General features: G+C 47.0%; 2 protein-coding genes and 1 non-coding gene across 3 annotated transcripts in view; 1 reads left to right on the forward strand and 2 right to left on the reverse strand.

Moving 5' to 3' along the window:
- Positions 1-15,863, reverse strand: part of Nt5c2 (5'-nucleotidase, cytosolic II) — a 125,489-nt gene extending 109,626 nt beyond the window's left edge. The window contains exon 1 of the mRNA XM_002728891.7: positions 15,724-15,863. Within this exon, the coding sequence (XP_002728937.1) occupies positions 15,724-15,782 (59 nt within the window). The 5' untranslated portion in view covers positions 15,783-15,863. The remainder of the gene's footprint in view (positions 1-15,723) is intronic.
- Positions 3,556-3,628, reverse strand: Trnar-ucu2 (transfer RNA arginine (anticodon UCU) 2). Its single transcript has one exon. It is a non-coding gene; the product is annotated as a tRNA-Arg (tRNA).
- On the forward strand, positions 15,707-27,258 carry Ina (internexin neuronal intermediate filament protein, alpha). The gene is made up of 3 exons (NM_019128.5): positions 15,707-16,845; positions 23,043-23,167; positions 25,200-27,258. The coding sequence occupies exons 1-3, from the start codon at positions 15,781-15,783 to the stop codon at positions 25,528-25,530; spliced, it is 1,521 nt and encodes a 506-aa protein (NP_062001.2). The 5' UTR covers positions 15,707-15,780; the 3' UTR covers positions 25,531-27,258.
- Positions 27,259-27,597: the final 339 nt, after the last annotated feature.

Raw genomic sequence — 27,597 nt, forward strand, 5'->3', positions numbered from 1 at the left:
AGCAGGTGAAGGACATAGGGTCAAAGAACAGCAAACAGCCAGACGACGGCACAGGGCAGCTGGTGCTCAGGTGACGTCAGCCACTGTCTACTGTCTGCACACTGCCTAGTGCACGGGTGACATCGGCCACTGTCTACTGACTGCACACTGCCTGGTGCACGGGTGACATCGGCCACTGTATACTGTCTGCACACTGCCTAGTGCACGGGTGACATTGGCCACTGTCTACTATACATGCACTGCCTGGTGCACGGGTGACATCGGCCACTGTCTACTGTACATGCACTGCCTGGTGCACGGGTGACATTGGCCACTGTCTACTGTCTGCACACTGCCTGGTGCACGGGTGACGTCAGCCACTGTCTACTGTACATGCACTGCCTTCCATGAGCTTTCCTCAAAGTGGCAGTTCTTTACATAAGTGGCCATGCTCAACAACATATGACTTCCCAGCCAGAACAGCCAAGGGCAAGCTAAATGACACACACACAGTCAGCTTTGGGGGTAAGTGACATGAAATGACTGGATATTAACAAGAGTTGATCAGAAAATAGAACCAAAATCTTTTGCAGGTTGTTCATTGGTACAAAGATAGAAAAGACAGCCTATCTTATGACAGAAATGGAGACTTAGCCGAAGTCTGGAGTTTGCTTTTGAAAAGGCATGAAGCTGCTGGTCCTAATTGCCAGGTCACACAGAAGGCGACCACCACACAGAAAGTTGCTATGCTGACATGATGGCCAAATATCAGAGACAACAACCTATTGTTGGGAGATATTCTGAAACCTGAAATAGTTTTGTTTCCTGTCTCTTGCCATGTGCTGTCAGTGACTATTAGACTCTCGAGACTCTATTTCCCAAAGAAAAAGGGATGGCTCCTGAGGTTGTTTGATGAGAATGGCCCCAGTGGGCTCCCGTCCGTGAATACTTGGTGGGATGGTTCGGAAGGACTAGCAGGTGTCACTGGGGTAGGTTCTAAAGTTTCAAGAGACTTGCCCCATGCCCAGCATGTCCTTCCCTGCCCTTCTCTCTCTGTCCCCTGCTTCTGGATCGAGGTGTGTGCTCTCAGCAGTTCCTGTCACCATGCCCTGCTCCACCGTCATAGACTCTAAGCCTCCGAAACTGTAAGCCAAATTAAATGTTTCCTTTGTAAGTCACCTTGGCTGTGTGTTTTGTCACAGCAACAGAGGTCATGACGACATTGCAGTGAAGAGCCAGACACAGAAAGACAGATGTGTGACTCTACACACGCGACTACAGAAGAGGCACTCGGAATATTTAAATGCAGGCTGCAATGCAGACGATGCCAGGGAGTGGGAGCAGAGAATGCAGAGCACTGCTTGGTAGGAAAAGGGCTTCTGTTTGCAGTGATGGAGAAGCTTTAGAAGCAGTGGTGCTATCCACACAACACTGTGGGTGTAACCAACGCCACTGACTGGCAGTTAATCTGCCAACTTTAACACACACAAGAAAAAGGTCCCAACTAAGAATATAGTGTTTGGAAGAAATTTTTCTAAATTTTAGAAAAATTTAAGCCTCAGATCCACCATTTTCTAGATATTAGATATGACACCAAAGTTCTTGGTTTATTAATTGGAAAATTGAGGACAATAAAGCTCTTAAGATTAAAAACAAATGTAAAACATTTCATAAATTATTTCTTGAAACATGTTTTTTGGCTTCTGAAGAAGACAGGCTCTCCATGTGAGCCAAGAAATGAGAGAAAGTCCTTTACTCAGGGAAAGCACAAGCCCTCACAGGCCTCAAACCCGGCAGAGGTGGAAATAAGTCCCATTTGTCACCCTGTGTTATTTAGTGAGCAGTGGGCCAGGCACCATCTTGAAATAGAACCTATTCTAAAATCTGAGCTCCCCTAGGGACTGGAGAACAGGAAGAAATCATGTATCTGAAGCAACTTGGTGACCTGTCAAAGCTCTGGGACACACAAGACCCTGGAAGGCAGAGCTGAAGAACAAGAAGGCTGGACACTGACAAGTGAGAGGCCCAGCGGGCAGGAGGCTTGCCTCACTCCCAGTGGCCAGAGTAGTCTTACCACGCGAGAAGAGCCCTGGAGATCGTCAGGCGGATGACCCCACAGAACCACAAGTCTGTCGTTCTGAGAGTGTACTTGATGCGCAGTTATATCCCCCGGAGGTCCTCTACCTACAAGATCTCACTGCTGTGGTTGGCTCCCACACTCCTGGCGCACTGGGGAGACCCCTCCACCCCCAGCCAAGCACTGCACTCCAGGAGGGACAATCTGAGGAGCGGCAGAGGGTGAGGCGATCTGCTTCTCTCAGGAAACTGTCAGAGTGGACGGACATCACACCCGCGTGTTACACACTCAGCAGGAGCAGAACTACTGCAAAGACCGTGGATCTGACTGACTCTCCCATCCGCTGTGCCTATCACTGCCAATCTCAGCCTCACAATCATCAAATTTCAGGATCCAGGAAAAAAAAGATCATTCCAACACCACCTACATTTTAAAACAACTTTGATGTTTCCTCCCCTCTTTTTTCTCTTTAATATAATGTTACTATTGTTTTATTTTAAAATTTTCTGGTTTTAAAAAAGTAATTATTAGCCAGGCATTGGCGGTACACATTTTTAATTCCAACACTTGGGAGGCAGAGGCAGATGGATCTCTGAGTTCAAGGCCAGTCTGATCTCCAGAATGAGTTCCAGGACAGCCAGGGCCACACAGAGAAACCCTGTCTCAAAACAAAAAGTTGTGTCATCATCGTCATCATCATCATCCTAGTTGTTACTAGCAGGGCACCTGAGTACCATGCACACATGCAGAGGTCAGAGGTCAACCTCACATAGCCTCCTCCGACCTTCACGTGGGCTCTAGAGACCAAACTCAGGCCATCATGCTCACGCCGCAAGCACATTACCTGCTGAGTCATCGTCCCAGTCCGGTCTCCATGTTTTTGTTATTAACCATATTATTATTTATTATTTACTGGCTTTTTCCTTTAACTCTTACTTTTTTGTTTATTTTGTTTGTTTGTACAGAAGGGAGGATTTAAAATAATTTTTTGGGGTTGGGGATTTAGCTCAGTGTTAGAGCGCTTGCTTAGGAAGCGCAAGGCCCTGGGTTCGGTCCCCAGCTCCGAAAAAAAAAAAGAACCAAAAAAAATAAAATAAAATAATTTTTTACATTTGTTTACTAGGGGGGACACATGTGCTACTGTGTGTTGTGTGTGTGTGTGTGTGTGTGTGTGTGTGTGTGTGTGTGTTGAAGCAGAGTTTCTAACAGCTCAGGCTGACTTTGAACTCACACTGTAGCTAACCTCATCCTCCTGCCTCTCCTTTTCAAAGGTTACAAGATTCTAGATGTGCACCACCTGCACCACCACCTGGTTGTTCCCTTCTGTTTGACACAGTCTCCCTGTGCAGCCCTGGATGGTCTGGAACTTGGGTTCTGGGATTAAAGTTATGCACTACCACAGCTGGCTTGAATGCATTTAAAAACCCTCCGTTCTTTATTTTTTTAGTTGTGAGCCCAGTCTTTAACAGCTGAGCCATCTCTTCAGCCCAAACAACTTCTGCCCAAACAGGGACTCAAACCCTGGACCCTCGGATTAGAAGTCTGCTGCTCTACCAACTGAGCTATCTGGGCTCTTCCCTCCTGCACTTATATTTTACTCTTTTTTTTTTTTTCCTTTTTCTTTTTTTAAGAGCTGGGGACCAAACCCAGGGCCTTGTGCTTGCTAGGCAAGCGCTCTACCACTGAATCCCCAACCCCTATATTTTACTCTTAAATTTATCTAATTCTGGTTTTGAACTTTTTCACTATTGATAACTTTAGTTTTGGGGGGTTTTTCTTTTCATTTTTCTAATCTCTTACCTTTTCTCCTCTATAATATCCTTCTTTAGCCCTCTTCTTGTTTTTCCTTTCTTAAAAAATAAAAATTTGGGGCTGGGGATTTAGCTCAGTGGTAGAGAGCTTACCTAGGAAGCGCAAAGCCCTGGGTTCGGTCCCCAGCTCCGAAAAAAAGAACCAAAAAAAAATAAATAAATAAATAAAATAAAAAAAATAAAAATTTATGAAGCTGGAGAAAAGGCTCGGCAGTTAACATACTAGCTACCATGCAGGGGACCAGAGTTTGGTTCCTAGAACCCATGTTACCTGTAACTCCCATGTTCCAGAGATCCAATTCTCTCTTCTGGACTCTGAAGCCATCCAAATACATGTGGCATACATGCGCGCGCGCACGCACACACACACACACACACACACACACACACACACACACACACACGGACATAAACCAATAAAATCAACTCTTTTCAGGCTATTGTGTCTGTGAGGGACTTGCTTTTACCTTCTCAGCAGGCCCTGACGCTTGTCTTTATTGAATCTTGCTTTTCCTCTGGACTTTCCCCATGATTAGAGATAGAAATGGGGATGGACGGCTTGTCTGGAGAGAGGGCTCGGCCGTTAAAGGCTCGGCTCACAACCAAATGTAAGGAAAAGCATTCCCCTGGATGGAAGGAGCTAGTAGAATGAGAAAATAACCCCATAGGACCAGCTTTGCGGTCCTCAGTGATTAGAGCCCTCTCTCCTGTGCATTTCATGGCTGTGTGTGTGTGTGTGTGTGTGTGTGTGTGTGTGTGTGAACATGCTTTGCTTGTTAGAGGAAGGCTAGGTGAGAAGCAACTTCCAGACATCCTCTGCAAACTGACTTCTTCCACATAATAATCTTTTTAAGAATTATCTATTTTTGAGGCATAGGTAAGCAGATCTCTCTGTAAGTTCGAGGCCAGCCTAGTCTACATAGCAAGTACCAGGCCAGCCAGGGTTACACAATGAAACTCCATCTCAAAATGTATTTATTAGTTTTTACCTATGTGTGTGTCAGTCTGTGGGTATAAATGCCGATGCCAGGAGTCCAGAAGAGGTCACTGGCCTCCCCAGAGCTGAAGCCACAGTGGCTGTGAGCCTCCGGACATGGGTGCTGGGAATCAAATTCCCATCCTCTACAAGAACATGAAGTACTCTGAACTGCTAAGGCGTCCCCCATCATGGTAATCTTGATACTTTGTCTCAGTCCCTGTTCTACCACAGAACTCTATACTACTTCATTCTACCACTGTGGTCTGAAGTAAGATCAGCACAGAGAGCCGCACAGCCAGGAAATGGAGCCAACCTAGATGCTCCCTAACGGATGGATGCATAAAGAATATGTGGTCCACAATAGAGCTTTAGTCATCCATGAAGAAAAATCAAATTATGAATAGGCAGGAGAATGACGCAACTGGGAACGATTATGTTGAGTAAAACAAGCCAGACTCAGAAAGAACATAACACCTTTGGAGCTGGAGAGATGGCTCAGTAGCTAAGAACATGTATTGCTCTTGCAGAGGATCCAAGCTCAATTCCTAGCACCTACCACAGCTCCAGGACTCCCTCTAACCTCAGGTACATGCACACATACAGACATGCACACATGTTGGCATGAAGAAAGGAAGGAAGGAGGAACCATCTTTACTTATATGCAGAACCTAATTTTAAAATTAATATGTGTGCATCATAAAGCTAGAAAGGGAATTGGAAGGAGAAAGAGATCTTAAGAGGAGAAAACGAGACAATGGAATGTATGTGACAAGAAAGCAGAAGGAAGACTGACAGAAAGAAGGGAACCAGTGTGGGGGGCATGAGACATGGGGGATGGCAACAGGGAAGGGAAACAGACAGACAAAAACAAAGTACAGGGCTGGAGAGGTGGCTCAGCGGTTAAGAGCACTGACTGCTCTTCCAGAGGTCATGAGTTCAATTCCCAGCAACCACATGGTGGCTCACAACCATCTGTAACGGGATCTGATGCCCTCTTCTGGTGTGTCTAAAGACAGCTACAGTGTACTCACATGCATAAAATACATTTAAAAAAAAAAGCAAAGAAAAGGAAAATTTTTCAAGAAACAAAACGCAGAATTGTAATTTCACTACTTGGTGAATTTTAGGCCAGCCTGACCCACACCTAGTCATGTAAATAATAACTTAAAAGTGTTAGGTGTATCTTTTAACTGTGTGGTCAGGGAACTCTGGCATGAATGTGTAAAACTCCTCAATCTGCCTCCAAAGTTCCACCCTCCCCAGATCTACACTGCCAGTCCCTCTCCAGCCCTAATGGAGTCGTCTCCTCCCCCTCCTCCTCCTCTTCTTCCTCCTCTTCCTCCTCCTCCTCCTCCTCCTCCTCCTCCTCTTTATTTTTTAAACCTCTCAGACTATCTGTATTCATCCTGAAAGATTTTTCTCTTCTGGCAACAACAAACTTGTAAGTGCAGGAAAATGTGAGGATAGATGGATCAGTCCTTGGACCCTTTGTTCCTTCCCCATTAACCAATTCATAATCCTGAGCCATCACAACAGGAAATCTTTCACTAAGAATCAGCAAGCTATCTTTCCAATTCACTCTGATTCCAACTCTGTGACGTCTAAACACCAGGCACCCACCATAGGGATGGCAATCAAAAGTGTAAATTCATCAGGAGAGGAGGGAGGGAGAGGAAGAGAGAAGAGGTTGGGGAGAGAACTGAGGAAAAGGGAAACTGCCTCCCTCAGAGAGGTCCGGAGCTGTCCGAGGTGCTGAAGAGAGGCTGACCCACGCATGCGTCCCCCTCATCCTGGGGCTCAGACACTCAGGTGCAGCCTAACTTAGAAGTAGATAAATAAAGAGAAAATCCTAAACATGAGGGAAAGAGGGGAGAGGAAGAGGGGGAGAGGGGGAGAGAGAGGGAGGGAGGGAAGGAGGGAGAGAGGGAGAGGGAGAGGGAGAGGGAGAGAGAGAGAGAGAGAGAGAGAGAGAGAGAGAGAGAGAGCGAGCGCGAGCGAGAGAGAGCGAGCGAGCGAGCGAGCAAGCAAACAAGCGTGTGAATGCAGATATGTTTAAGCACCAAAAAACTGCCTGTGTGGGCTAGTTTTATGTCACCTGGACACAGGCTACAGATATTTTGGATGAAGGACCCTCAATTAAGAAAATTTCCCACCATTCTGGTCTGTAGGGAAGCCGCCTATAGGGCATTTTCTTGGTTAATGATGGATGTGGGAGGGCCCAGCCCACTGTGGGTACTGTGCCATCTCTAGGGAGGAGGGTCCTGGTTAGAAAGGCTGAGCAAGCCAGGAGAAACAAGCCGGTAGGGAGCTCCCCTCCATGGCCTCTGTGAGTTCCTGCGCCCTGACTTCCCTCAGTGGTGGACTGAGGTTGCTTCTGGTCGTATGTTTTAGCACAGCAACAGAATCCATAATTAAGATACTGCTGGGGGTTGGGGATTTAGCTCAGTGGTAGAGCACTTGCCTAGCAAGCGCAAGGCCCTGGGTTCGGTCCCCAGCTCCGAAAAAAAAAGAATAAAAATAAAAAAAAAAGATACTGTTGAAGTATGAACACAAACACTTACGTTTTATCTTACTTTTAATTAATAATGGCTAGGGGCTTGGAAAGATGGCTCAGTGGTTAGGAGCACTGACTGCTCTTCCAGAGGGTCCAGGTTCAATTCCCAGCAGCCACAAGGCAGCTCACAACTGTCCATAACTCCAATACCAGGGGATCCAACGCCCTCTTCTGGCCTCCATGGGCACTAGGCAAGCATGTAGGCTAAATACACACAAATATTTCTATCTAAAAAAAAATGTCTAGCAAGAAGTCTCAAATACCCTATAAATAAGGCATCTAATAATTATGTATGTGGAAAGGCTACACATCAAACAACTGTATAAACACAAATTCGTCATGAACTATAACCATCAAGTGAATTATCCAAAAGACTCTCACAACTAGAGTGTTCTTTTTTTCTTTTCTTTTTTTTTTTTTTCTTTTGGAGCTGGGGACGGAACCCAGGGCCTTGTGCTCTCTAGGCAAGCGCTCTACCGCTGAGCTAAATCCCCAATCCCAACTAGAGTGTTCTTAAAGGAAAACAAAAACAAAAAACCTAGAGACACACTGAAGACCAACAAGAGAATCAACAAATGAAAGCATGTATATGTAACTTTAATTTTTTTAAAGATTTATTTATTGTATAGGAGTACACTGTAGCTGTCTTCCGACACACCAGAAGAGGGCATCAGATCCCATTACAGATGGTTGTGAGCCACCATGTGGTTGCCGGCATTTGAACTCAGGACCTCAGGAAGAACAGTCGGTGCTCTTAACCACTGAGCCATCTCTCCAGCCCCCTTAATTTATTTTTAAATCTTATTTTTAATGATGGTTCTTAAATGTTTTAACCTCCCTTGTAACCCACCACCCACCAGAGGTAGTGAAAAAGAAAGGATTTGGGGGGGTGGGGGGGGAGTGGACTCATTTAGAAAGGTTCTTTGGAGCAGTTCCCTACTGTGTTGTGGAAATCAGCAGTTCAGTTCACAGGTCAGCAGACAGTGGCAGCTCGATCCACTGGCAAACAACTCATGCATACAATAGCAGTCCAGTTCAGTAGAGTCGGGTTAGCAGCAACCATTACATGACCTGGCAGAGACAGCCAGGCCTCAGCCTTGGCTTGAGTCAGCAGGAGGGACCAATATGAACGCCAGAACTTTTTCCTCCTGCCCATCTATTTATATGCTAATAATTTTCTGAATTTACCTTAAAAAATAAATTAAACCCTGAGAAAAGCTGCAAGTTAGCTTTAACACAATAAACATATATGCACCCTGCACCAAATACACGGACCATTAACTTTTGTTACTTCTTTTTTAAAAGATTTATTTATTGTATATAAGTACACTGTAGCTGTCTCCAGACACACCAGAAGAGGGCATCGGATCCCATGACAGACGGATGTGGTTGCTGGGATTTGAACTGGGGGCCACTGGAAAATCAGTCAGTGCTCTTAACCTCTGAGCCATCTCCCCAGCCCTTGTGTTACTTCTTTACCTCCTCTATGTGCTTATGTGCACACAAATGTAGGCATGGGTGTGCATGCACGTATGTATGTGTACGTGCATGAGTGCATGTGTGTTTATGTGTATACTATTTTTGCCAAACATTTGAAGTGACATAAACTCTATGACTCAAACCCTAAATACTCCAACATCTACCTTATGAGAACATTTTCCTATATTTATATATGTCTTACTTTGAAATAGTTTAAGGCTCACAAAATGTTACAAAAATAGCAGAGAAAGTTGCCACGTATTGCTTATGAAAAGTTACATAACCACAGTACACCATCAAATGCAGGAAAACAGCAGTATACTAACTCAACTGTAGACCTTATTTGGAGAGCTAGAGCTCTCTCTCTCTCTCTCTCTCTCTCTCTCTCTCTCTCTCTCTGCCTGTCTCCCTCCCTCCCTCCCTTCCTTCCTCCTTCCCTCATTACCATGTATAGTCTTTTTAAGTAACAGAACTATTCCATCACATACAGAAACACTCCCTCACATTACCTAACACTACAACCCTGCTGAGCCCTAACCCTGTCAATCATTAACTATAATGGCAATGGAATATCAAAATATATACTATTTTAAGATTTTTTTTCCCACTCAACAAAATGCCCTTGTAGTTCACTCAAGTTTTTCTTGGATTGTTTCTGAAATAGGGTATCAACATACAGTCCACAGAAACCTGGGACCTGCCTTGTAGCCAGGCTGGCCTTGAACTCAAGATCTTTCTCTGACTGATGGAATCATAGGCATGGGCCTGACTCACCCCAGGTTGTCAGGTGTAGCAACAGTACATTCTTTTCAGTCCTGGGCAATGTGTACGGCTGTGCTGAAATTTGGGTATCTAGTCATCTGTGGGAACCTTGTATCACAGGCTGTTTCTGTGTTGGCCTATTATAAATACAGCTGTTGTGAACATCTGTAGACACATTTGTATGTGCTGTACCACTTTGGGGTCCCACCCATTCTGAATGCTCTGTGCTCTAGCCGCTGTGGTAGGCATGGATCGAGACATCATTCTTGGTTTCCTTTGTGTTTCCCTCAAGGCTGGCGATGGAGAACCTATTTCCACACCCACTGGCCACTAGAATATTCCCTTCCGTAAGAAAAATATCTGCTCAGGACTTTCTCCACTCTGTATGTGGAGCACGTTTTCTCCCTGCTGTTTGACGAGCTCCTTATTAATCCTAGATACGCAGCCCTTCCTGTGACCTGTAAATACTCCCTCCCAGTCTACTGCTTGTCTTAATTTTTCTAACAAAGCCTTTTATAGAGAGCAAAAGGCTTTTAATTTTGATGAAGTCAAATTGATCGATTTTTATTTCCTTTCTGGATCTCGTTCTTGTTGTCAGGCCAAAGATGTGCCCAAGCAGCTGTACTTTTTTAATCACACATTTAACAGTGTGATGCATGTGGAGAGAGGGTTATAGACGTAGAAGGGGCACAGGAGCCCTTAATTCGTGTTAGAGTAATCACAGCAGATGATATGCAATCATGAGTCATGTTAGCTCTGCAAAGGCTGTATAGATGGAGGAGGGAAGGGGAGAGGAGAGTTCGCAGGTGGGACAGAACATTTTACATTGTAGATACCAAGGAAGGCTTCACAGAGGAAGTAACATCTGAGTCTTAATGGTACCACCACCTGGATCAATAAGAACCACGCACAATGACATACATGCATTAAAGTATCACAAGGAAAGGTCATGGAGATGGCTTAGTGGGTAAGGTGCTAGGCTTGCAAGTCTGAAAACCCAGGTTCAATCCCTGGAACCACATTAAAGGCTGGATGTGGCTGGACTGGATGTGGCACACACTTTTAATCCCAGTACTCAGTCAGAAACAAGATCTCTGATCAGATCAGTTTGTGGCCAGCCTGTCTACATAGTGAGTTCTGGATTAACCAGAATAACATGATGAGACTCTGTCTAAAACATACATGAACATGCATATGCGCGCGCGCGCGCGCGCACACACACACACACACACACACACACACACACACACACACACACACACACACCTGTAATCCCAGCACTCTTACAGGGAGATGGGAGAGACAGGAAAATTGCCCAGAAGCTTGTGGACTCTGACTTAAGCAATATGGTAGCAAAAAGAAGAGAGAGACCCTGCCTTAATAAGGGGGGGAGACACCAGTTTCTGAAAGTTGTCCTTCAACATCCACAGATGTGCCACGGTACAGCATACCCACACGTATATACACATACACATCCAAATAAACGCCATAACGAAACCCATTACTTGTGTGTTACGCTTAAATTTTCTTTAAGGGGGGCCGGGAGTGTAGCTGTGTTGGTAGAATGTTTGCTCAACCTGCATGAGGCCTTGGGTCCCCCAACTGCATAAACTGGTGGCAGGGACGCACCCCCTGTGACTCCGGCACTTTAGAAGCAGGAGGATCAGAAGTTCAAGGTCATCCTACTACAAGATGCATTTGGAGCTAGCCTGGACTACAAGAGACTGTCTCAAAAAGAAAACCAACTTTATAAAGTAGAATTTCATCTAAGACTCTTGCTGTACTGGGGATACCTTGATTGGTGGCAGTCAACCATCCATGACTGCCAGTGACTCCGAGACTGTAGTATTTCTTACTCTCTGCACAAGAAATAAAATCTCAACATTAAGAAATGTATTTCAGCTGGATATGATTACATAATCCTCTAACCCCAGCACTTGGGAGGCAGAGGCAGGCAGATGCGGATGAGTTCCAGGACAGCCGGGACTCCTTAAGGGAGACCCTTTCTCCAGAAAACAAATGTACCATGATAGCTGATAGTAGGAGCCTGGGAAAAGATTCCAGGAAGACAGAATCGCATAAAATGAGGAACAGAGATAGCCTCAAAGTCAAGATCAGAAAGTGGGAGGAGTGACCCTAAAGGAGACTGTTTACTTGTTTGTTAAGTTTATTTTTGGTTGTTTGAGACAAAGTTTTGTCAAGGAGTCCAGGGTGGCCTTGAACCTGCCATATAACCCAGGCTCACCTTGAACTCAGACCCCTGCCAGCCTTAGTCTCCCATAAGTTGGAGCCATAGGCATAGGCCTTCATGATCTACTTATTTACATTTCAAAGAGGATCTCACTGTGTCACACAAGCTAGCAGACACCTAGGCCCAAAGGACCCCTCTGCCTTAGCCCCCAGAAGGGCTGAGAACTGAGGTGTGCACTACAGCACCCTACGTAAGCTCACTCTAGATGAACACTCATGAAGCACTGGGTCAGAAAGAGTTAGAACTCAATATCACAGGTCAGGCCTTGGTTACACACCCCCACCCCACCCCCTTCGCACCTGCTCCAGTGCCTGGCACACAGCAAACAGCCAGCAACTACCTGCCAGCTGAATGCATCGAAGTGGACACTTCTGAGCTCGGTGTTTATTGGACAGTCACGCTACAGGCCTTGAGATATCCGCCTGGTACACATGATCTCGACTAAACCGCCCTGAGGATATGACATTAAGTTGTAAGGCTATTCTAATTACCAGCCAGGTTTGGAGATGACCCACATGAACAGTTTTACAGATGAAGTTTATTGAATAGCAGTGATACGTTCAAGGTCGCATGGCTACAAAGATCTGTGACATGAATTCAGATCTCTCAGCAAGGGGTTGGGGATTTAGCTCAGTGGTAGAGCGCTTGCCTAGCAAGCCCAAGGCCTGGGTTCGGTCCTCAGCTCCGGAAAAAAAAAAAAAGACAAAATAACAGCTCTCTCAGCAAGACAACTTTACTAAAGCTCTAGCTGACCCTGGAAGACCTACTATGTAAAAAAACAGCTCGTGGGGAAGAGCAGGAGTCTGAGAATTGAAGCCAAGGAGAGTGGTCAGCCTGTCAGGTGCCACAGAGACCGTGTTAGAAGGGGCTGACTGACCCAGACTTGGAGAGCCTGAGGAAGAGGAAGACACAGTCCTGGCACAGCGAGGTACTCCATCAGGAGCTCTGGGGAGCCAGAAGGCGCTGTGAAGGTGCAGCCAAGATAATTCCCACAGGACAGGCCTGTGTTAAAACTACTAAAGTCAAACCCCTGGGCTAGAGTGGGATGTCTAGAATGGGAGACAGAAGACATGGGGGGAGGAGTATAGGTAAGCTATTGATAAAATGCCAAATGCAGCCCGCCCTGCCCTTCTCAAGAGCACTGTCCGTTTGTCTGTTTGTCCGCTTGCTCATTAGCTGGGTTTTAAGCTGTCCGCTTCACCTTTCTTCTGTTCTGTGCCCATCTGTGTCTTTGGGAGCAACTTTTGTTGAGCATGGAAAGGAAAAGAAAGGTAGAAGGCCAACCAGAACACCAGACGACGCTAGCGGTCTTGAGAAGTGTGGCTGAAGTGAGACTGGAACTTGAGTGAAGAGGAAACTTTGACTACGTTACACTTTCGGCAGTCCCACACATAGGCTGTGCTACAGGCCAGGCTGGTTCTGCTCTCTGCCACATAGCAGCCTAGAAGCCTGTGCACAGTGTGGTCCATGGTTTCCTGAGGTCTTCAAGCTCAACTCATGCTGTCTGTTGTGGATGTGAAGCCCTGTCCCATCTGAAGAAAAACGGTGACGATGGGGCTGGATGGATGGCTCAGTGGTCAAGGGCACTGGCTGCTCTCCCAGAGGACCCAGGTTCGATTCCAGCCACCCCATGGTGGCTCACCACTGTCTTGTAACTTCAGTTCCAGGGAATCTGACCCCACTCTGGCCTACAATGGTACCAGGAACCATTGCAAGGGGTGCACATGCATACCTCACAGATATTAAAAAAAACAAAAAACAAAAAACGCTGATGACGGGGAATCTCCTTATCCAGAAGCAGAATGAACAGCACAGCCACGTGCACAAAGTGAGCCTTCCACCATCAGGAGAGCAGATGCTGTCACTCTCAGACAGTAAGTAAGGGAGGGCCATGATTCATAACCATCACCTCTCTTTGTCCTATGACCTGGAACTTATAAACCTGACCTCTGATACTGACCAACATTCTCTGAAGCCCACTTAGCCTCGTTCTGGATGTAAAACATGACAAGAGTCTTGTGGAACTAAGAGAAATTACCTGTTGGAAAGAATGTATGCCTTTGCTTATTGGTAGCCTTGGGCCAGGAACGACAGTCATCTTGAAAACTGGCCAGAGGAAGGACAACCACACTCAAGTACTATACAATGACCACCAGGCAGTAATTCCTCACTGGGGCTAGTGTCTTCTAGCATCCAATTCCTCTGGAGCCTGAAAGTCCCCAGCGTTGTTTTTAGCTCGGGTTTTTTGGTGAATGGTAAGGAGACAGGACAGCCATGGCACAAAGCCAGGGATATCCTCCAAAGTCTCAGAAAATTACTTTTCTCTTACTTTTGGAGTCCAGTCCAAGTAATACACTGTTCTCATGAAGTGCAACAAAACTTGTTCTAGAAACCCTACGATCAAAAAAGGTGGTAAGGGCCAGCCAGCTGTGGTGGGCCACTCTGATAACTGCTACATCTGGGAGACAGAGGCAGGAGGATTGCCAGAAGCTCAAAACCAGCTTAGAACGAGAGCAAGAACAACTTAGCTGCTGGCGGGGAGCAGAATGGGAACCTTGTCTCAAAATAAACAAACAAACAAACAAATATAAGTTTGGAATTCTGAACTACAAAGCAAAGCGCTTCACATTTCCCTGACTTGTGCCATAGGCTGGAAGGTAAACTCAGACAACTGAGCCATCCATTGTTCAGGCTCTACTCTGTCCTTACCGGGTGTGGCGAGGGTGGCCAGTTCTGTCAGCCGTGCTCCTGCTTCACTCCTGGAATTGAATCAAAGACTAATCCCCACAGAAAATGGTTCTCCCATCTAATTCAAAATGGAATGTCAAACGCATACAGGGCCAGACAGATGAAAAGACGAGGTAAGAAGGGTAGCTCTGGAGTGCTGGGAGCTGTGAGGAACACCGCACTTAAACAAAGGCACTCACTTCCGCCCTCTGCAGTCATCCTAAACCTTCTACTTTCAAGAGTGGCAGGGGCTGGGCATTAAAAGGTCAAAATCAATCCAGTCTCCTTTTAGATGAAACCTCCTGACTAAAAATTCATTAAAAAAAACATTTTGAAATCTATTGTTTTGTTGGTTTGGGTCTTTTTGTTTAAACCAAAGCCTGCAGACTCCTTTCTACCAGCCTGCGGTCCTGGGATGCGCGGTTGATTGGAGGTCTAGAGATGAACCCTGCTAATTCTCAACGCTTTGTCCTTTTCCAGGCCTAGCCTCTTTCCCTCCCCGTAACCCTTCGCACCCTTGGAAATAAGCCTCTTGTTCTTCACCAATGTCCCGGAGCATCTCACGCTCTCTGCGAATCCTCCCGTTTACTGTGGCTGCGGAGCTGAGAGATGCTCTCTGAAGTGGACCCACTTTCTCCGAAAAGGACCAGGAGACACCTAAGCCAGAAGATAAAGAGGAGGGTGCTTCTCCCCCTGAAAAGGGTGGGGACAGGGCCTCACCCTTGGGAACTCTGGGATGCAGATGAGAACAGAGGACACCTTTCAGAAAAACCTACTCTCCTTGGGGGATAAGCACAGAAAAGGAAGGACAGGCTCTAAAGCCATCAAAGAGCTGAGTGCTCTGGGCTGGGAAGCCAAGGTTGTTGGGGCACTCCCTCCCCTCCGGTCATTCCCTAGGCAGATTCTTGGGGCACAGGCGCAGCGGCCAGGGACGGCCCAGGTCGGTGGCGCGCAGCTGCGGTGGCACTGCGCTTCCCCGCCCCCGCAGGCCCCCCTTCCTCTCCCCGCTAGATCTGAAGATGAAGCTCCACCCCTAGCGCGTCGCCCCAGCCCCGCGCCTTAAAAGCCCCGCACACCGCCCCGCCGCACCCAGCCTTGCCGCACCTTCGCGTCCTCGCCAGGTCCCGCCGCAGCCGCGCACCCGGCCCCGACCCCGGCACCATGAGCTTCGGATCAGAGCACTACTTGTGCTCCGCCTCCTCCTACCGCAAGGTGTTCGGGGATGGCTCGCGCCTGTCTGCGCGCCTGTCCGGGCCGGGAGGCTCCGGCAGCTTTCGCTCGCAGTCGCTGTCCCGCAGCAATGTGGCCTCCACGGCCGCTTGCTCCTCGGCCTCGTCTCTCGGCCTGGGCCTGGCCTACCGCCGCCTGCCGGCCTCCGACGGGCTGGACCTGAGCCAAGCAGCGGCGCGCACCAACGAGTACAAGATCATCCGCACTAACGAGAAGGAGCAGCTGCAGGGCCTCAACGACCGCTTCGCGGTGTTCATCGAAAAGGTGCACCAGCTGGAGACGCAGAACCGCGCGCTCGAGGCCGAGCTGGCCGCGCTGCGCCAGCGCCACGCCGAGCCGTCGCGCGTCGGCGAGCTCTTCCAGCGCGAGCTGCGCGAGCTGCGCGCGCAGCTGGAGGAGGCGAGCTCCGCGCGCGCGCAGGCCCTGCTGGAGCGCGACGGGCTGGCCGAGGAGGTGCAGCGACTGCGGGCGCGCTGCGAGGAGGAGAGCCGCGGGCGCGAAGGCGCGGAGCGCGCCCTGAAGGCGCAGCAGCGCGACGTGGACGGCGCCACTCTGGCCCGCCTGGATCTGGAGAAGAAGGTGGAGTCGCTGCTGGACGAGCTGGCCTTCGTGCGCCAGGTGCACGACGAGGAGGTGGCCGAGCTCCTGGCCACGCTGCAGGCGTCTTCGCAAGCCGCCGCCGAGGTGGACGTGGCTGTGGCTAAACCAGACCTGACTTCGGCGCTGAGGGAGATCCGCGCCCAGTATGAGTCCTTGGCCGCTAAGAACCTGCAGTCGGCCGAGGAGTGGTACAAGTCCAAGTTCGCCAACCTGAACGAGCAGGCTGCGCGCAGCACGGAAGCCATCCGAGCCAGCCGAGAGGAGATCCACGAGTACCGGCGCCAGCTCCAGGCTCGTACCATTGAGATAGAGGGCCTGCGCGGAGCCAATGAATCCCTGGAGAGGCAGATCTTGGAACTGGAGGAGCGGCACAGCGCTGAGGTGGCCGGCTACCAGGTAAGGGATGCTGCATAAGAAAGGGTGCCCTGTCCTTTCCCCGCACATAGATAATTTCACTTCCTATAAACTGGGGCCCTAGGAAACCACGGAAGGGTAAGGGGAGAGAGAGGAGTGTTGACTAGAGGCGTCGGTCAACAAACAAAAAATCACGAAGTCTCATACGTGCATCCTCAAATGCAAATTGTATGTGCCTGGAAGCTCTTCAAATCCTTGATGTCTCCGCACTCTATTGGGGGGGGGGGGTGTTTAGGCACTGAACCCAAATCTTCACATACTAGGCATATACTAGTAACACCGAGCCACAACCCCACCCCCAAGTCTCTTGTCTGAACTCTTTTAACAAAGGAGTCCTTAATCTTTCTAGGAGTCAAAAAAATCTAACCATGCCTTCCTGTCACCAAGAAGAGTACAGACACACTAACAGAACAGTGCCACAGTGCGGACCCAAAGAAAGTGAGTCCAGAGGGCGCAAGTCACAGCCTCTGTGTGGGCGGGTCCTTAAGTATCCGGTTCGTTTAGTTGGCTTTGAAAAGCCCTTTTCTGAACCTTAGAATTGATATTTATAGGGTACGGTCCGCTTTACAGTTGAGAACTAGGCTCACTTTCTTGAGTCTTGCTCTAAAAAAAAAAAAAAGAGTGAGATCTGGCATAATTAGGCTGGTAACAACTGCCTTGCCCTCCCCCCTCTTGTTCCCCCCCCCCCAAAGAAACAGGAGAGACACGCGCGCGGTTCCCTTGTCCCTCTACTAAGCAAGCTTTGAGCCAGTTCAGCTTGAGCCGGGTTAGGGCGCTGTCCGAGGTGCTGATCTCGTGTTCCTCCCACCGCAGAAATGTCTCCTGCTTCATTATGCTTCCAAATTGTCCCAGTTAGGAACTCTAGGCCTCAATGCAATTAACTGCTTCATTTTTTTTTTTTAAATTCTGTAACACAATCAGTCTTGGCTAACTGAAGTCAAAGCTCATCTTGGAGATAGAATCAATTTTTGCCTCCAAAGATGGCTTTGCACTTAACAAAAACAGCTCCATGGCTGTGAGATCTCACTCGAAAAATTATACCACTACTGGGGCTGGGGATTTAGCTCAGTGGTAGAGCGCTTACCTAGGAAGCGCAAGGCCCTGGGTTCGGTCCCCAGCTCCGAAAAAAAAGAACCAAAAAAAAAAAATTATACCACTACCGTGACATCTTTTCTGCTTATGGGCACGTGGGGAGTTGCAGAGACGGTTTCTTTGTTATAGGTGACTTTTTCTCCATCTGTCCCTGCCCTGTAAGCTCTTTGAAGGTGATGATTGGCTCTTTCTTCACAACAAAGGCCACTGTGTCCTCAGTTTCACTACATTGAATGTGCTAGCTTGTGACTGCAAAAGGCTCAGAGACAGAAGACAGGACAGATGAAAAAAGTAGAAAAACCCCACAAAATTAGATGGTTTAAGTACAAGGAACAATAAAAGCTCTTTGGTATATAATAATAATTTCAGAAACTTAATTTAATTTGTTCTAGCCAGGATCGAATTTTACATTTGATGAAATTAATGCGTTGGAGGAACACTAATAAAAATAGAACCAGGAAATAGCATACTACTCCGAAAGTACCATTTTGTCAGAAGCAAAAGAAGGATTGATGTATTTTACTATCCATTACAAACGGCTCCCTCCCATCAAGGGAGGAGGCCTGTTTGAAATGTCTGATATTACAGTCTTTATTCAAATAATTGTTCCTGTTTTGCTACAAAATCTGTAAGCTGAACTTTTCAATAGGTGTCCTGGGCCCTGGATGATCTGAATTAATCACACTTAATTCAAAAGTTGAATTAGGTATTCTGCTTGAGGACTAGTGTTTCTAACAGAGTGTAAGTCACCTACCCCAAACAACGGAACTGGGCTTTGCCGCACTCTCCCTTGGCTCCCTAATCCCTCACACTCGGGTTTATTTGCTCTAAAGTACAACCTTTCTGTGTTAGAAAACAGTAGGACTGTCCAGACACGGTCTGCAGGAAACAAGAGGCAGGAGACTGCAGGTTCTGCAGCTTCTCCCCATCAGCTGGACAGCACAAAGCCATTTCCTACCCCTTGGGACCCACGGCTGGGGTGGGGCTCACAGTTAGACCTGCAAACACTAAGGCCTGTCTCTCCTGGTTGATCCTAGCAACTTTAATGCTGGTTGAGGTGTAAAGCCCCCTCAGCGTGAGGCCATTGTCTTCTTGTCCTTTTACCCACCCCCTCCCCCTTCCACTGCAGTAGTAATGGGAGGTGTTCCTTCTTAATGGTTCAGAGACCATTAGTAGGTGCATTTTTCCCTTACAAGCATTCAGTCCTCCCAAAGACAAAGAAAGTCATTTTCCCTGCCCCAGAGAGCCTACTTGAAGACAGAGCTTTCGGTATTCTTTCAAAAGGACCCAAGACTGATTCAAGGTAACACAGTAAGCGCACAATAGGAGGAAGTAGGGCTATTGTGTCCCGCCAAAGGCCAGCTCTTCGCGTGGAAATACAAGGCTTTCCTTTCTGACAGAGGACTGTCTCTGGTCCCTGCATGGCTGGGACACTGGGTTAGAATTTTAGTCCTTACAGAAGCCGTGCAGAGACAGACACAGAACTGTCTTTCAGACCCGCACTGTGGGGCACTGTGGGCGTCTTGGAAAGCCAAAGCCTTCCTTGAAAGACCTTGCTGAGCAGTCAAGATCACTGCCGGCTCCTGTTCTCCAGGGAGACAAGCCAAGTCGGCCCTCTTCTCCAATTTGAGATTGGAGCCCAGCCTAATTAAATAGCAGGAAGGGTCTGGCCCATGGGAGCCCGGAAATGGCAGTGGCTACGTATAAATCTATAGCTTGATAGATCCATTTCTGAAATTAGGGTGGCAAGGGGGGGGGGGAATCTCATTTCTTTAAAGCTGTTCCATCTGGTCCCTACCCCACCCCCATCCTATCGTCCCTATTACTGTCTCCTGGACCATTACAGTAGCTCGTTTACAGGATAAATTTAAACTACTGATCTAAATTCCATGGCATACCAAGACCAAGGAGCAGCTTTGTAAAAAAAAAAAAGAGATTTTTTTTCTCCCCCTGAAGAAATGGATTCAGTATTTCTTAGGTAGGACCAGGAATATGCCTTTTAGTCTATCTCGTGAGACGGGGTTTCCCTACGTACCCCAATCTGGGATTGGGTGTGCAATGCCCCTGCCTTAGCTCTTCACCTCTGCTAGGAATGCGCTTTTTCCGTGAAAGTGCTCCACCATTTGTTCTCAGACTGACTGTGGAGTGCACTGACCTAGACCGCATTTTCTAGGAAAGCACCATTGTAGAGAGTGATAGAAGGAAGTCAAGGAAGGATAAAGCCAACCCGGGAGTGAGAACAAGGACATGTGGTTCTGTGGCTGAGCATCCATTAAAACCTTCCCTCCCAGGCTAGCTGATTGTGCGTAGCAGTCGTTCTGTCTGACTGAGCTCAGGTCGAGGGCTCCCCCTTCTACCCCCAGAGTAAGGAAATGGGCACACTGTTTATCCTCCTCTTCACTGCAGATGCTGGTGCAGCCCTGCTTCTGTGTCTTTCCAACCTGCGTCCTTTCAGCCCTGGGCCAGATGCTCCAGAACAGACCCCAGCTGGAGCAGGGTGTGCCTCCTTCTCCTGTGCTCTGGGCTGCGCTAGCAGCAGCTGCATGGTTGGGGGAGGGGGCAGACTGCAGTGCTCTGCTCACATTTTCCACTGGAGGCCATCTTTGGCAGGCCTTGTGAAGGAAGGGCAGCAAGATAGCCCAGTGCAGGGAGGAGTGTACAGACAAAGAGACCAGGGCATAGTGAGCGGTCGGTGCTCAGATGTTCAGTGGGTCCCTTCTAAAGGGAGCTGGGTCACACTTCTTGTCAACCGCGATCTGTAAAGGAGCCGTGTGAAATGTGTAACATACAAGTGCGAGAGACTCTCCCTATCTAGAACTCAGATCTCAGCAGCTTATTGCAAGCAGCTGTGAAATAAAAGTGATTTTTAATAAATGATCAAATTAACTTGGTGAGACAAAATGTCTCACCCCGAAACTACACATGAGGAAGCTGACCCCACTGATGCCCTCAGCCTGACCATTCTGAACATGATTCTAAAGAGAACTGATTTTTCTAATTGGGTTTCAAGCCTGCAGAACAATGAGAGTGGGAGGTGACCATGACCACGTTGAGGAGCTGTTGGGAATGTCCTGTGTCGGGCCACTTTTCAGAACAAAGAGAAGCACTAAACTATAACAGGAAGACAAACACCGCTCTTCAGAACCATTTAGGGTAGAAAGAGACACCCCGAATATATCTAAAAGATGGCAGACATGGAATTAGAGAAAAAACATCTTTTTCATGACCCTGGATTGCTGAGAAAGACTGCGTTGTGTTTGGTGTCTAACGATGAGTGGTATTTGCCACTTGGAAAGGCTTTATTCAATATTACCATTTTGAGGGATGTTTGAAAGACAGCTCAGTGGGTAAAGGCATTTTTCGGCCAACCATGGTAGAAGGAAGAAACATACACCACACTTATCCCCGGAACTCAGCTGGTGGAAAGACAAAAACAGCTTCTACAAGTTGTCCTCTGGCTTCCACATATCTCTTGTGACACATTCATGCCCACACACATAAACAAACAAACAAACAAATAAATGTAAAATATTCAAGATTGTAATTTTTTAAAAAAAATCTTGTGTTTTGAGGAACGTGCAATCACCTATCCAACATTAAATTTTTATTGTATATAGGGTAGGAGAGATGGCTCAGTGGTTAAGACTATGGACCGCTCTTGTAGAGGACCAATGGTGTGGTTCATACAGCTCCAGAATGTCTCTTACCTCTATGGGTACCTACACTCACATACACAAACATATAAACATTCAAATGTAAATACATAATTCTTAAAATATGTCCTTTTTTTAAAAATTTTTATCTTGTGGGCATTGGTGTTTAGCCTGCATGTATGTTTGAGTAAGGGTGTTGGATCTCCTGGAACGGAGCTCACTGACAGCTGGGAGCTGCCATGTGGGTGCTGCGAATTGAACCAGATCCTCTGGGAAAGTAGCCAGTGTTCTTAACTGCTGAGCTATCTCTCCAGCCCCAACCTATGCATAATTTAAAACCAGATCTTTTTTAAAGTTTTCATTATGGATGAAATAATGGATATGACTAAGAAGTCGTTGGTGGAATCGCATATGTTATTCATAGTAATAAAAGCCTATCACACTTCCTGGGTCTTTCCTATGTGCCATGACGTTCAACAAACTTATTGACAGATTTTAGAACTCACTGTCGGGATTGGGGAATTAGCTCAGTGGTAGAGCGCTCAGGCCCTGGGTTCGGTCCCCAGCTCAAAAAAAAAAAAAAGTACTCACTGTCTCTTAATAGGCTGTGAAACACTGGTATGGCAGCTTAAACTTTCATCCCGGCAGTTGGGAGGCAGAATCAGGCAGATGTCTGTGTGCTCAAGGCCAGCCTGGTCTACTACTAGGCCATCCAGGGCTACAGAGTAAAATGCTATCTCAAAAACAAACATAAAAAGCAAGAAAAAGATGATAAATAAGTATGTTTTTAAAATTTGGGTCTGGAGAGATGACTCAGCAGTTCCGAGCACTGGTTGTTCTTCCAGAGGACCTGAGTTCAATTCCCAGCATCCACATGGCAGCTCACAACCATCTGTAACCACAGCTCCAAGGGATCAGACATCCTCCTTTGGACTTGGAGAGTCCATGAACTCATACATACACACGTATACATAATTAAAAATAGTTATTAAAGAAAAAGCAGGCTGGAGAGATGGCTCAGCGGTTAAGAGCACTGGTTGTTCTTCCAGACTCCTGAGTTCAATTCCCAGCAACCACATGGTGGCTCACAACCATCTGTAATGGGATCTGGTGCCCTCTTCTGGTGAATCTGAGGACAGCTGCAGTGTGCTCATATGGAAGGACCCATGAAGCCACATGTCCCTTGGTGAAAGTTCCTAACCCACAGCTTGCTTCTGAATTTCCCATGGATCTTTGAGGGGGAAATGCAAATGCCGGGTCTCTACCGCTGAGTGAACAAACCGGAATCCAGGCTGGCCCCACACTGCTGTGTGGGTCCTCTTATCAGTTCTTACATGGTTTGAATGTATAGTTGGGGTTGAAATCCCTATCTTGTGCAACCGCCAATGAGCGTCTGCTACCTTGATCTAAGTATTTGGAATATGTACTTTGCAGGATAGCATTGGGCAGCTGGAGAGTGACCTGAGGAACACCAAGAGCGAGATGGCCCGCCACCTTCGGGAATACCAGGACTTGCTCAATGTCAAAATGGCTCTTGACATTGAGATAGCAGCTTACAGGTATCGCCTGGGGCAGTGTCGCTCTGTCAGGGATTCCATGTGGTCTGTTTCCGAGAGCGCCACTATCCAGTCCCATAGTCCTTGCTGAGCCCTCAGTCCTGCTAATTGAATATATCCTAGCTTCACTTTGCTAGTCCTGGAGTAGTCTAGGAACCTCTGCCAGGCACGTAAAAGGTAGTGTGGGCTTCTAGAAGACAAAGTGAAAGTCTGTCAGACTCTAAATTTAAAAATAGGGGTTGGGGCTGGAGAGATGGCTTGGTGGTTAAGAGCACATCCTTCTCTTACAGAGGTCATGAGTTTGGTTCTCTGCACCCATGTCAGGTGGTTCACAACTGCCTATAACTCAGTCCATGGGAATCCGATGCTCTGGTCTCCTCGGGCATCTGTACTCACTTGCAAACCAGCACACATCCGTACACAATTAAAAATAATAAAAATGAATCTTTAAAAATATATATATGATTTACACAGAAAGTGATCCAAGCTGGAGTTTTCCCTTAGGTTCCTGTTCTAGGCACAGCTGAAGTGAGCATTTATCTTTTAAAAAAAGGAAAATAAGGAACTGCAGGTGCAGTTTTCTTGAATGACCACTGTGTGTCAATGTTTGGGTGTCACGGCAACCACAGACCATAACTTTCTCAAGGCCATGATTTAAGAGGTGGCGGGGGGGGGGGGGGGGGGGGGGGCGCTGGGGATTTAGCTCAGTGGTAGAGCGCTTACCTAGGAAGCGCAAGGCCCTGGGTTCGGTCCCCAGCTCCGGAAAAAAAAAAAAAAAAAAAGAGGTGGCAGCCGGGATTGGTTAAAGGCTAGGCTCACAACCGAAAATACAAGGAGTGGCAGCCTGTGTCCTCTAGCCTCAATAGGAGAAGATGTGCCTAGTCTTAACGCAACTTGATAGGCCAACGCTGGCTGATATTCATTGAAGGCCTCCCCTCTTCTGAAGAGAAAGGAAGAGTGGATGGGGGGAGGGGAACAGGGGCGAGGGAAAACTACTATTGAGACATGTAGTTGATTAATTAATAATTAATTAATTTAAAAAAACTAAATACAAGTGAGAAAGTGGCAGCCCTCCTCCAATTCACCCTCAGGTGAGTGTAGACATTTTTAATATTGAACACTTCATGAATTTGCATGCCATCCTTCTTCCTGGCCATGCCAGTTCTCCCCATATCCTTCCAGGTTTTGTACGTGTGCTGCAGAAGCCAACACATTATTTTTCTCTTTCCCACTGCGTATACCACCTATTTCAAAACAAGGCCCCCAGATTATTTCAATAGTATCTTGATTTGACTTCTGTTAAAAATAATGATTAAAAACTATTAGAGTTATGAGCCAGACATGGTGGTATATATCCTTATTCCCAGATTGAGGTAAGACAGTGAGGAGTTAAAGGCCAGCCTCAGCTACATACCAAGGCCAGCCTGGGCTATATGGAACCCTATCTAAAACCAAAGAACAAACCAACAAGCAACAACAAAAGCCCTATTAGTGTTATGAGAAACAAGATAAGGAGGACGCTCCACTCTGGTGCTGTCTAGTCCAGGCTGGGTGGTGTTGTCTGAGGTTGTGTCAAGTGATGGATTTGTTACTATACATAAGGCACACATCTCCACTGTGGGCCGCACTAAGCAGCCACTTTCTCTCCCCGCTGTGTCTTCTCACTTCCTTACCCCTTTACAATTAAGGTGTTAATTAGGGAAATTACTTCTCCCCAGAGCTTTGTGGATCCTAATTGCCAAAAATGGGTGTGTGATGTGGCCAAGGGAGGGTTGTATGTTTTCCTGCAGGAAACCAATTTGCGAATGGGATAGGCTTCCCTTGACAATAAACAACACTGATGTTGGGGAGAGCGAGAGAATCCCTATGTGTGCTTATGAATCTCCAACACAGAGCAGTGTTAATGGCCTCTGTCTCATGATGAGATTGCAATGTTCTTGGGCACCTCTAAAATGAAAGGGGGGTTGAAAGGTTAATTTCTTTGAACAAAACTAGGAAGCTGGTTCCTGAGAGCTTTTCTCTGTTGGATTTACAGGAAGCTGCTGGAAGGTGAAGAGACACGATTTAGCACCAGCGGGTTAAGCATCTCAGGGCTGAATCCACTTCCCAATCCCAGTTATTTGCTCCCTCCTAGAATCCTTAGTTCTACAACCTCCAAAGTCTCATCCGCTGGGCTGTCCCTGAAAAAGGAGGAGGAGGAGGAGGAGGAGGAAGAGGAAGAAGGGGCTTCTAAGGAAGTCACTAAGAAAACATCCAAGGTAGGGGAAAGTTTCGAAGAAACACTGGAGGAAACGGTGGTATCTACGAAGAAAACCGAAAAGTCAACTATAGAAGAAATCACCACCAGTTCCAACCAAAAAATGTAATGCTGTTGCTTAAAAAAAAAAACAAAAAAAGGCGATGCCTAAGAGGGAATGCACTTGGCTTATTCACAGCTTACTCCTGAACCACACCTACCACCGCTATAGAATGTCTTCAAGGCTTCAATGTCATAGTCTGTACCGAATCCTCGCTCTCTCCAGTAGGAAGGCCACTGTAGCTGGGAGCAAACTGCAGTGCTGGAGGAGGAGCAGGAGGAGCTCTCTAAGATCACAGCTTTCCTACCTACAGCTCAGGCCTCATAGTGACAGGTGACCCAGGTGCAGAGGAGGCTCAAACGAAGGTGCTAAATCTGGTCATCGCTCGCTGTGAGCTGAAATCGAAACCTGTTTCTCCACCGTACCCCGCCAGTACCCAGCCATAGAACCTCACTGTAGATGTCTAAAAATATACAGTCACTGCCGAGGACAAGCTAGTGCTCCAGACACCATTCTCCCATCCCCCTCTGATAGAGCTGAGTCACAAAACGACGGTCGTCTCTCATGGGCAGGTTTCCTTCCTCTCTCTTCAATCCCGTATTGCCATTTCTCCCACCTGAGAGGAAGGAACAAAGTTTAGTGTGGTATCCCCTTCTAGACACGCATAGAACTTACGCCCTTTAGTCCTCCACTCCGTGGGTAAATTAGATGCATGTTGACCATTCCCGTGATTTGTATAACGCACCCTTGTCCATTTCATGACCTTTCATGTCCGTAGCTTAAAAAATAGAAAGTGATTAATGATAATGGCAGTGATTGGTTTTAAGGGTTTTCCTAAAATAATACTAATTATAATAATAATCATAAAAGGGATCTCTAGACTTTAGGCTTTCAGCTTATCCAGATCCACTTAATTAGAGAGGAAAAAAATTACCTTAAATGATGTAGCATTTCACCTTAAATTTAGAGGCACGGTGATAGTTGCCCTACTCTGCGCTTAAGCTGACCTTAGACCTCGTATCGTAAGTAGAGTGAGTGAGTGAGTGCTCTGAAGGGAAAGAACAAGGTCTCCTCTGTGTTGGTTTCTATGTAGTGCTATAGAATTAGCTTTCTCATACCCTTGCCCTAGGATCTACATAATTCCCTTCCCATTAGGGTAGTATGCTATGTATAGGACATTTTATCACCAGACACAACGCTACTGCCCAAAAGTGAAAAACACACACTTCTGGTCAATCAACACCACCAGCAAATATTTAAAAAAAATAAAAAAGGAAAGGAAGAAAGAAAGAAAGAAAGAAAGAGAGAGAGAGAGAGAAAGAAAGAAAGAGAAAGATTGATTCTCAGAGTCTTTTCCTAACAGGGTTACATTGCTTCAGTTGGTGGATGTCCCTCCCCTGAAGGAAAGACAGAAACATTATTCAGGGTCCAGGAGGGGTATGCACACTTCTCCCCCACCTCAAGAAGGCAGGCTGGAAAGTCAGCTCTTCGTGCACTCAACTGTGGCATCCACATGACCTGTCTGCCTCGCGTGCCAAACTTGATGCAGGGTTTGCCCTGTCTCTGCTCACTCCCACCAAGCTGTAGAACTGTCTGTCCTGTCCCCGCCCACCCCATCCGCAAGCTCTGTGCTGATAAGGACATGATGCTTCTACTGAATTCACATTCTAGCACGTGCTTCAATATAGCTCAAGGAACCGGAAAGACACTTCGTTTTTCCTGACCCATCCCCTCTTGACCCCCCCCCCACACTGTAAGACATTAGTAATATTAAGAAATTAAAAGTCATTAATCCTATGTGGTTCTTGTCCTGTGGTCTCTATTAGCTCCCTGAGGGTGGTGGCCATTTTGTTTGACAGGTTGCCTGGCCCTGACTACTTTTTATTTTCTGTTTTTGATGAGTTTCCACTAATCACCTGCATCTTACAAGTTGCGCACAGTGGGAAATGCCTGTTGTCAGCTCAGGAGGCTGAGGGAGAATTGTATATTAGAGGTCAGCCTAGGCTACATACAAGTACCCTATCTCAAAACCAAGAGAGGACAACTGGGAGGTAGCTTGGATCGTCAAAATATTTGCCTTGCAACCATAAAGACCAGAGTTTGACCCCAGAGTCCCTATATTTAAAAGCAGCTGGG

Source organism: Rattus norvegicus, chromosome 1, assembly GCF_036323735.1.
Source record: "Rattus norvegicus strain BN/NHsdMcwi chromosome 1, GRCr8, whole genome shotgun sequence".
Taxonomy (NCBI): domain Eukaryota; kingdom Metazoa; phylum Chordata; class Mammalia; order Rodentia; family Muridae; genus Rattus; species Rattus norvegicus.

Bases quoted from the DNA above. Each gene is read 5' to 3' on its own strand.
- Ina (NM_019128.5), top strand. From the start codon at position 15,781: ATGAGCTTCGGATCAGAGCACTACTTGTGCTCCGCCTCCTCCTACCGC. The intron at 16,846-23,042 runs GTAAGGGATGCT...TGTACTTTGCAG, and splicing joins CTGAGGTGGCCGGCTACCAG to GATAGCATTGGGCAGCTGGA. The intron at 23,168-25,199 runs GTATCGCCTGGG...TTGGATTTACAG, and splicing joins ATTGAGATAGCAGCTTACAG to GAAGCTGCTGGAAGGTGAAG.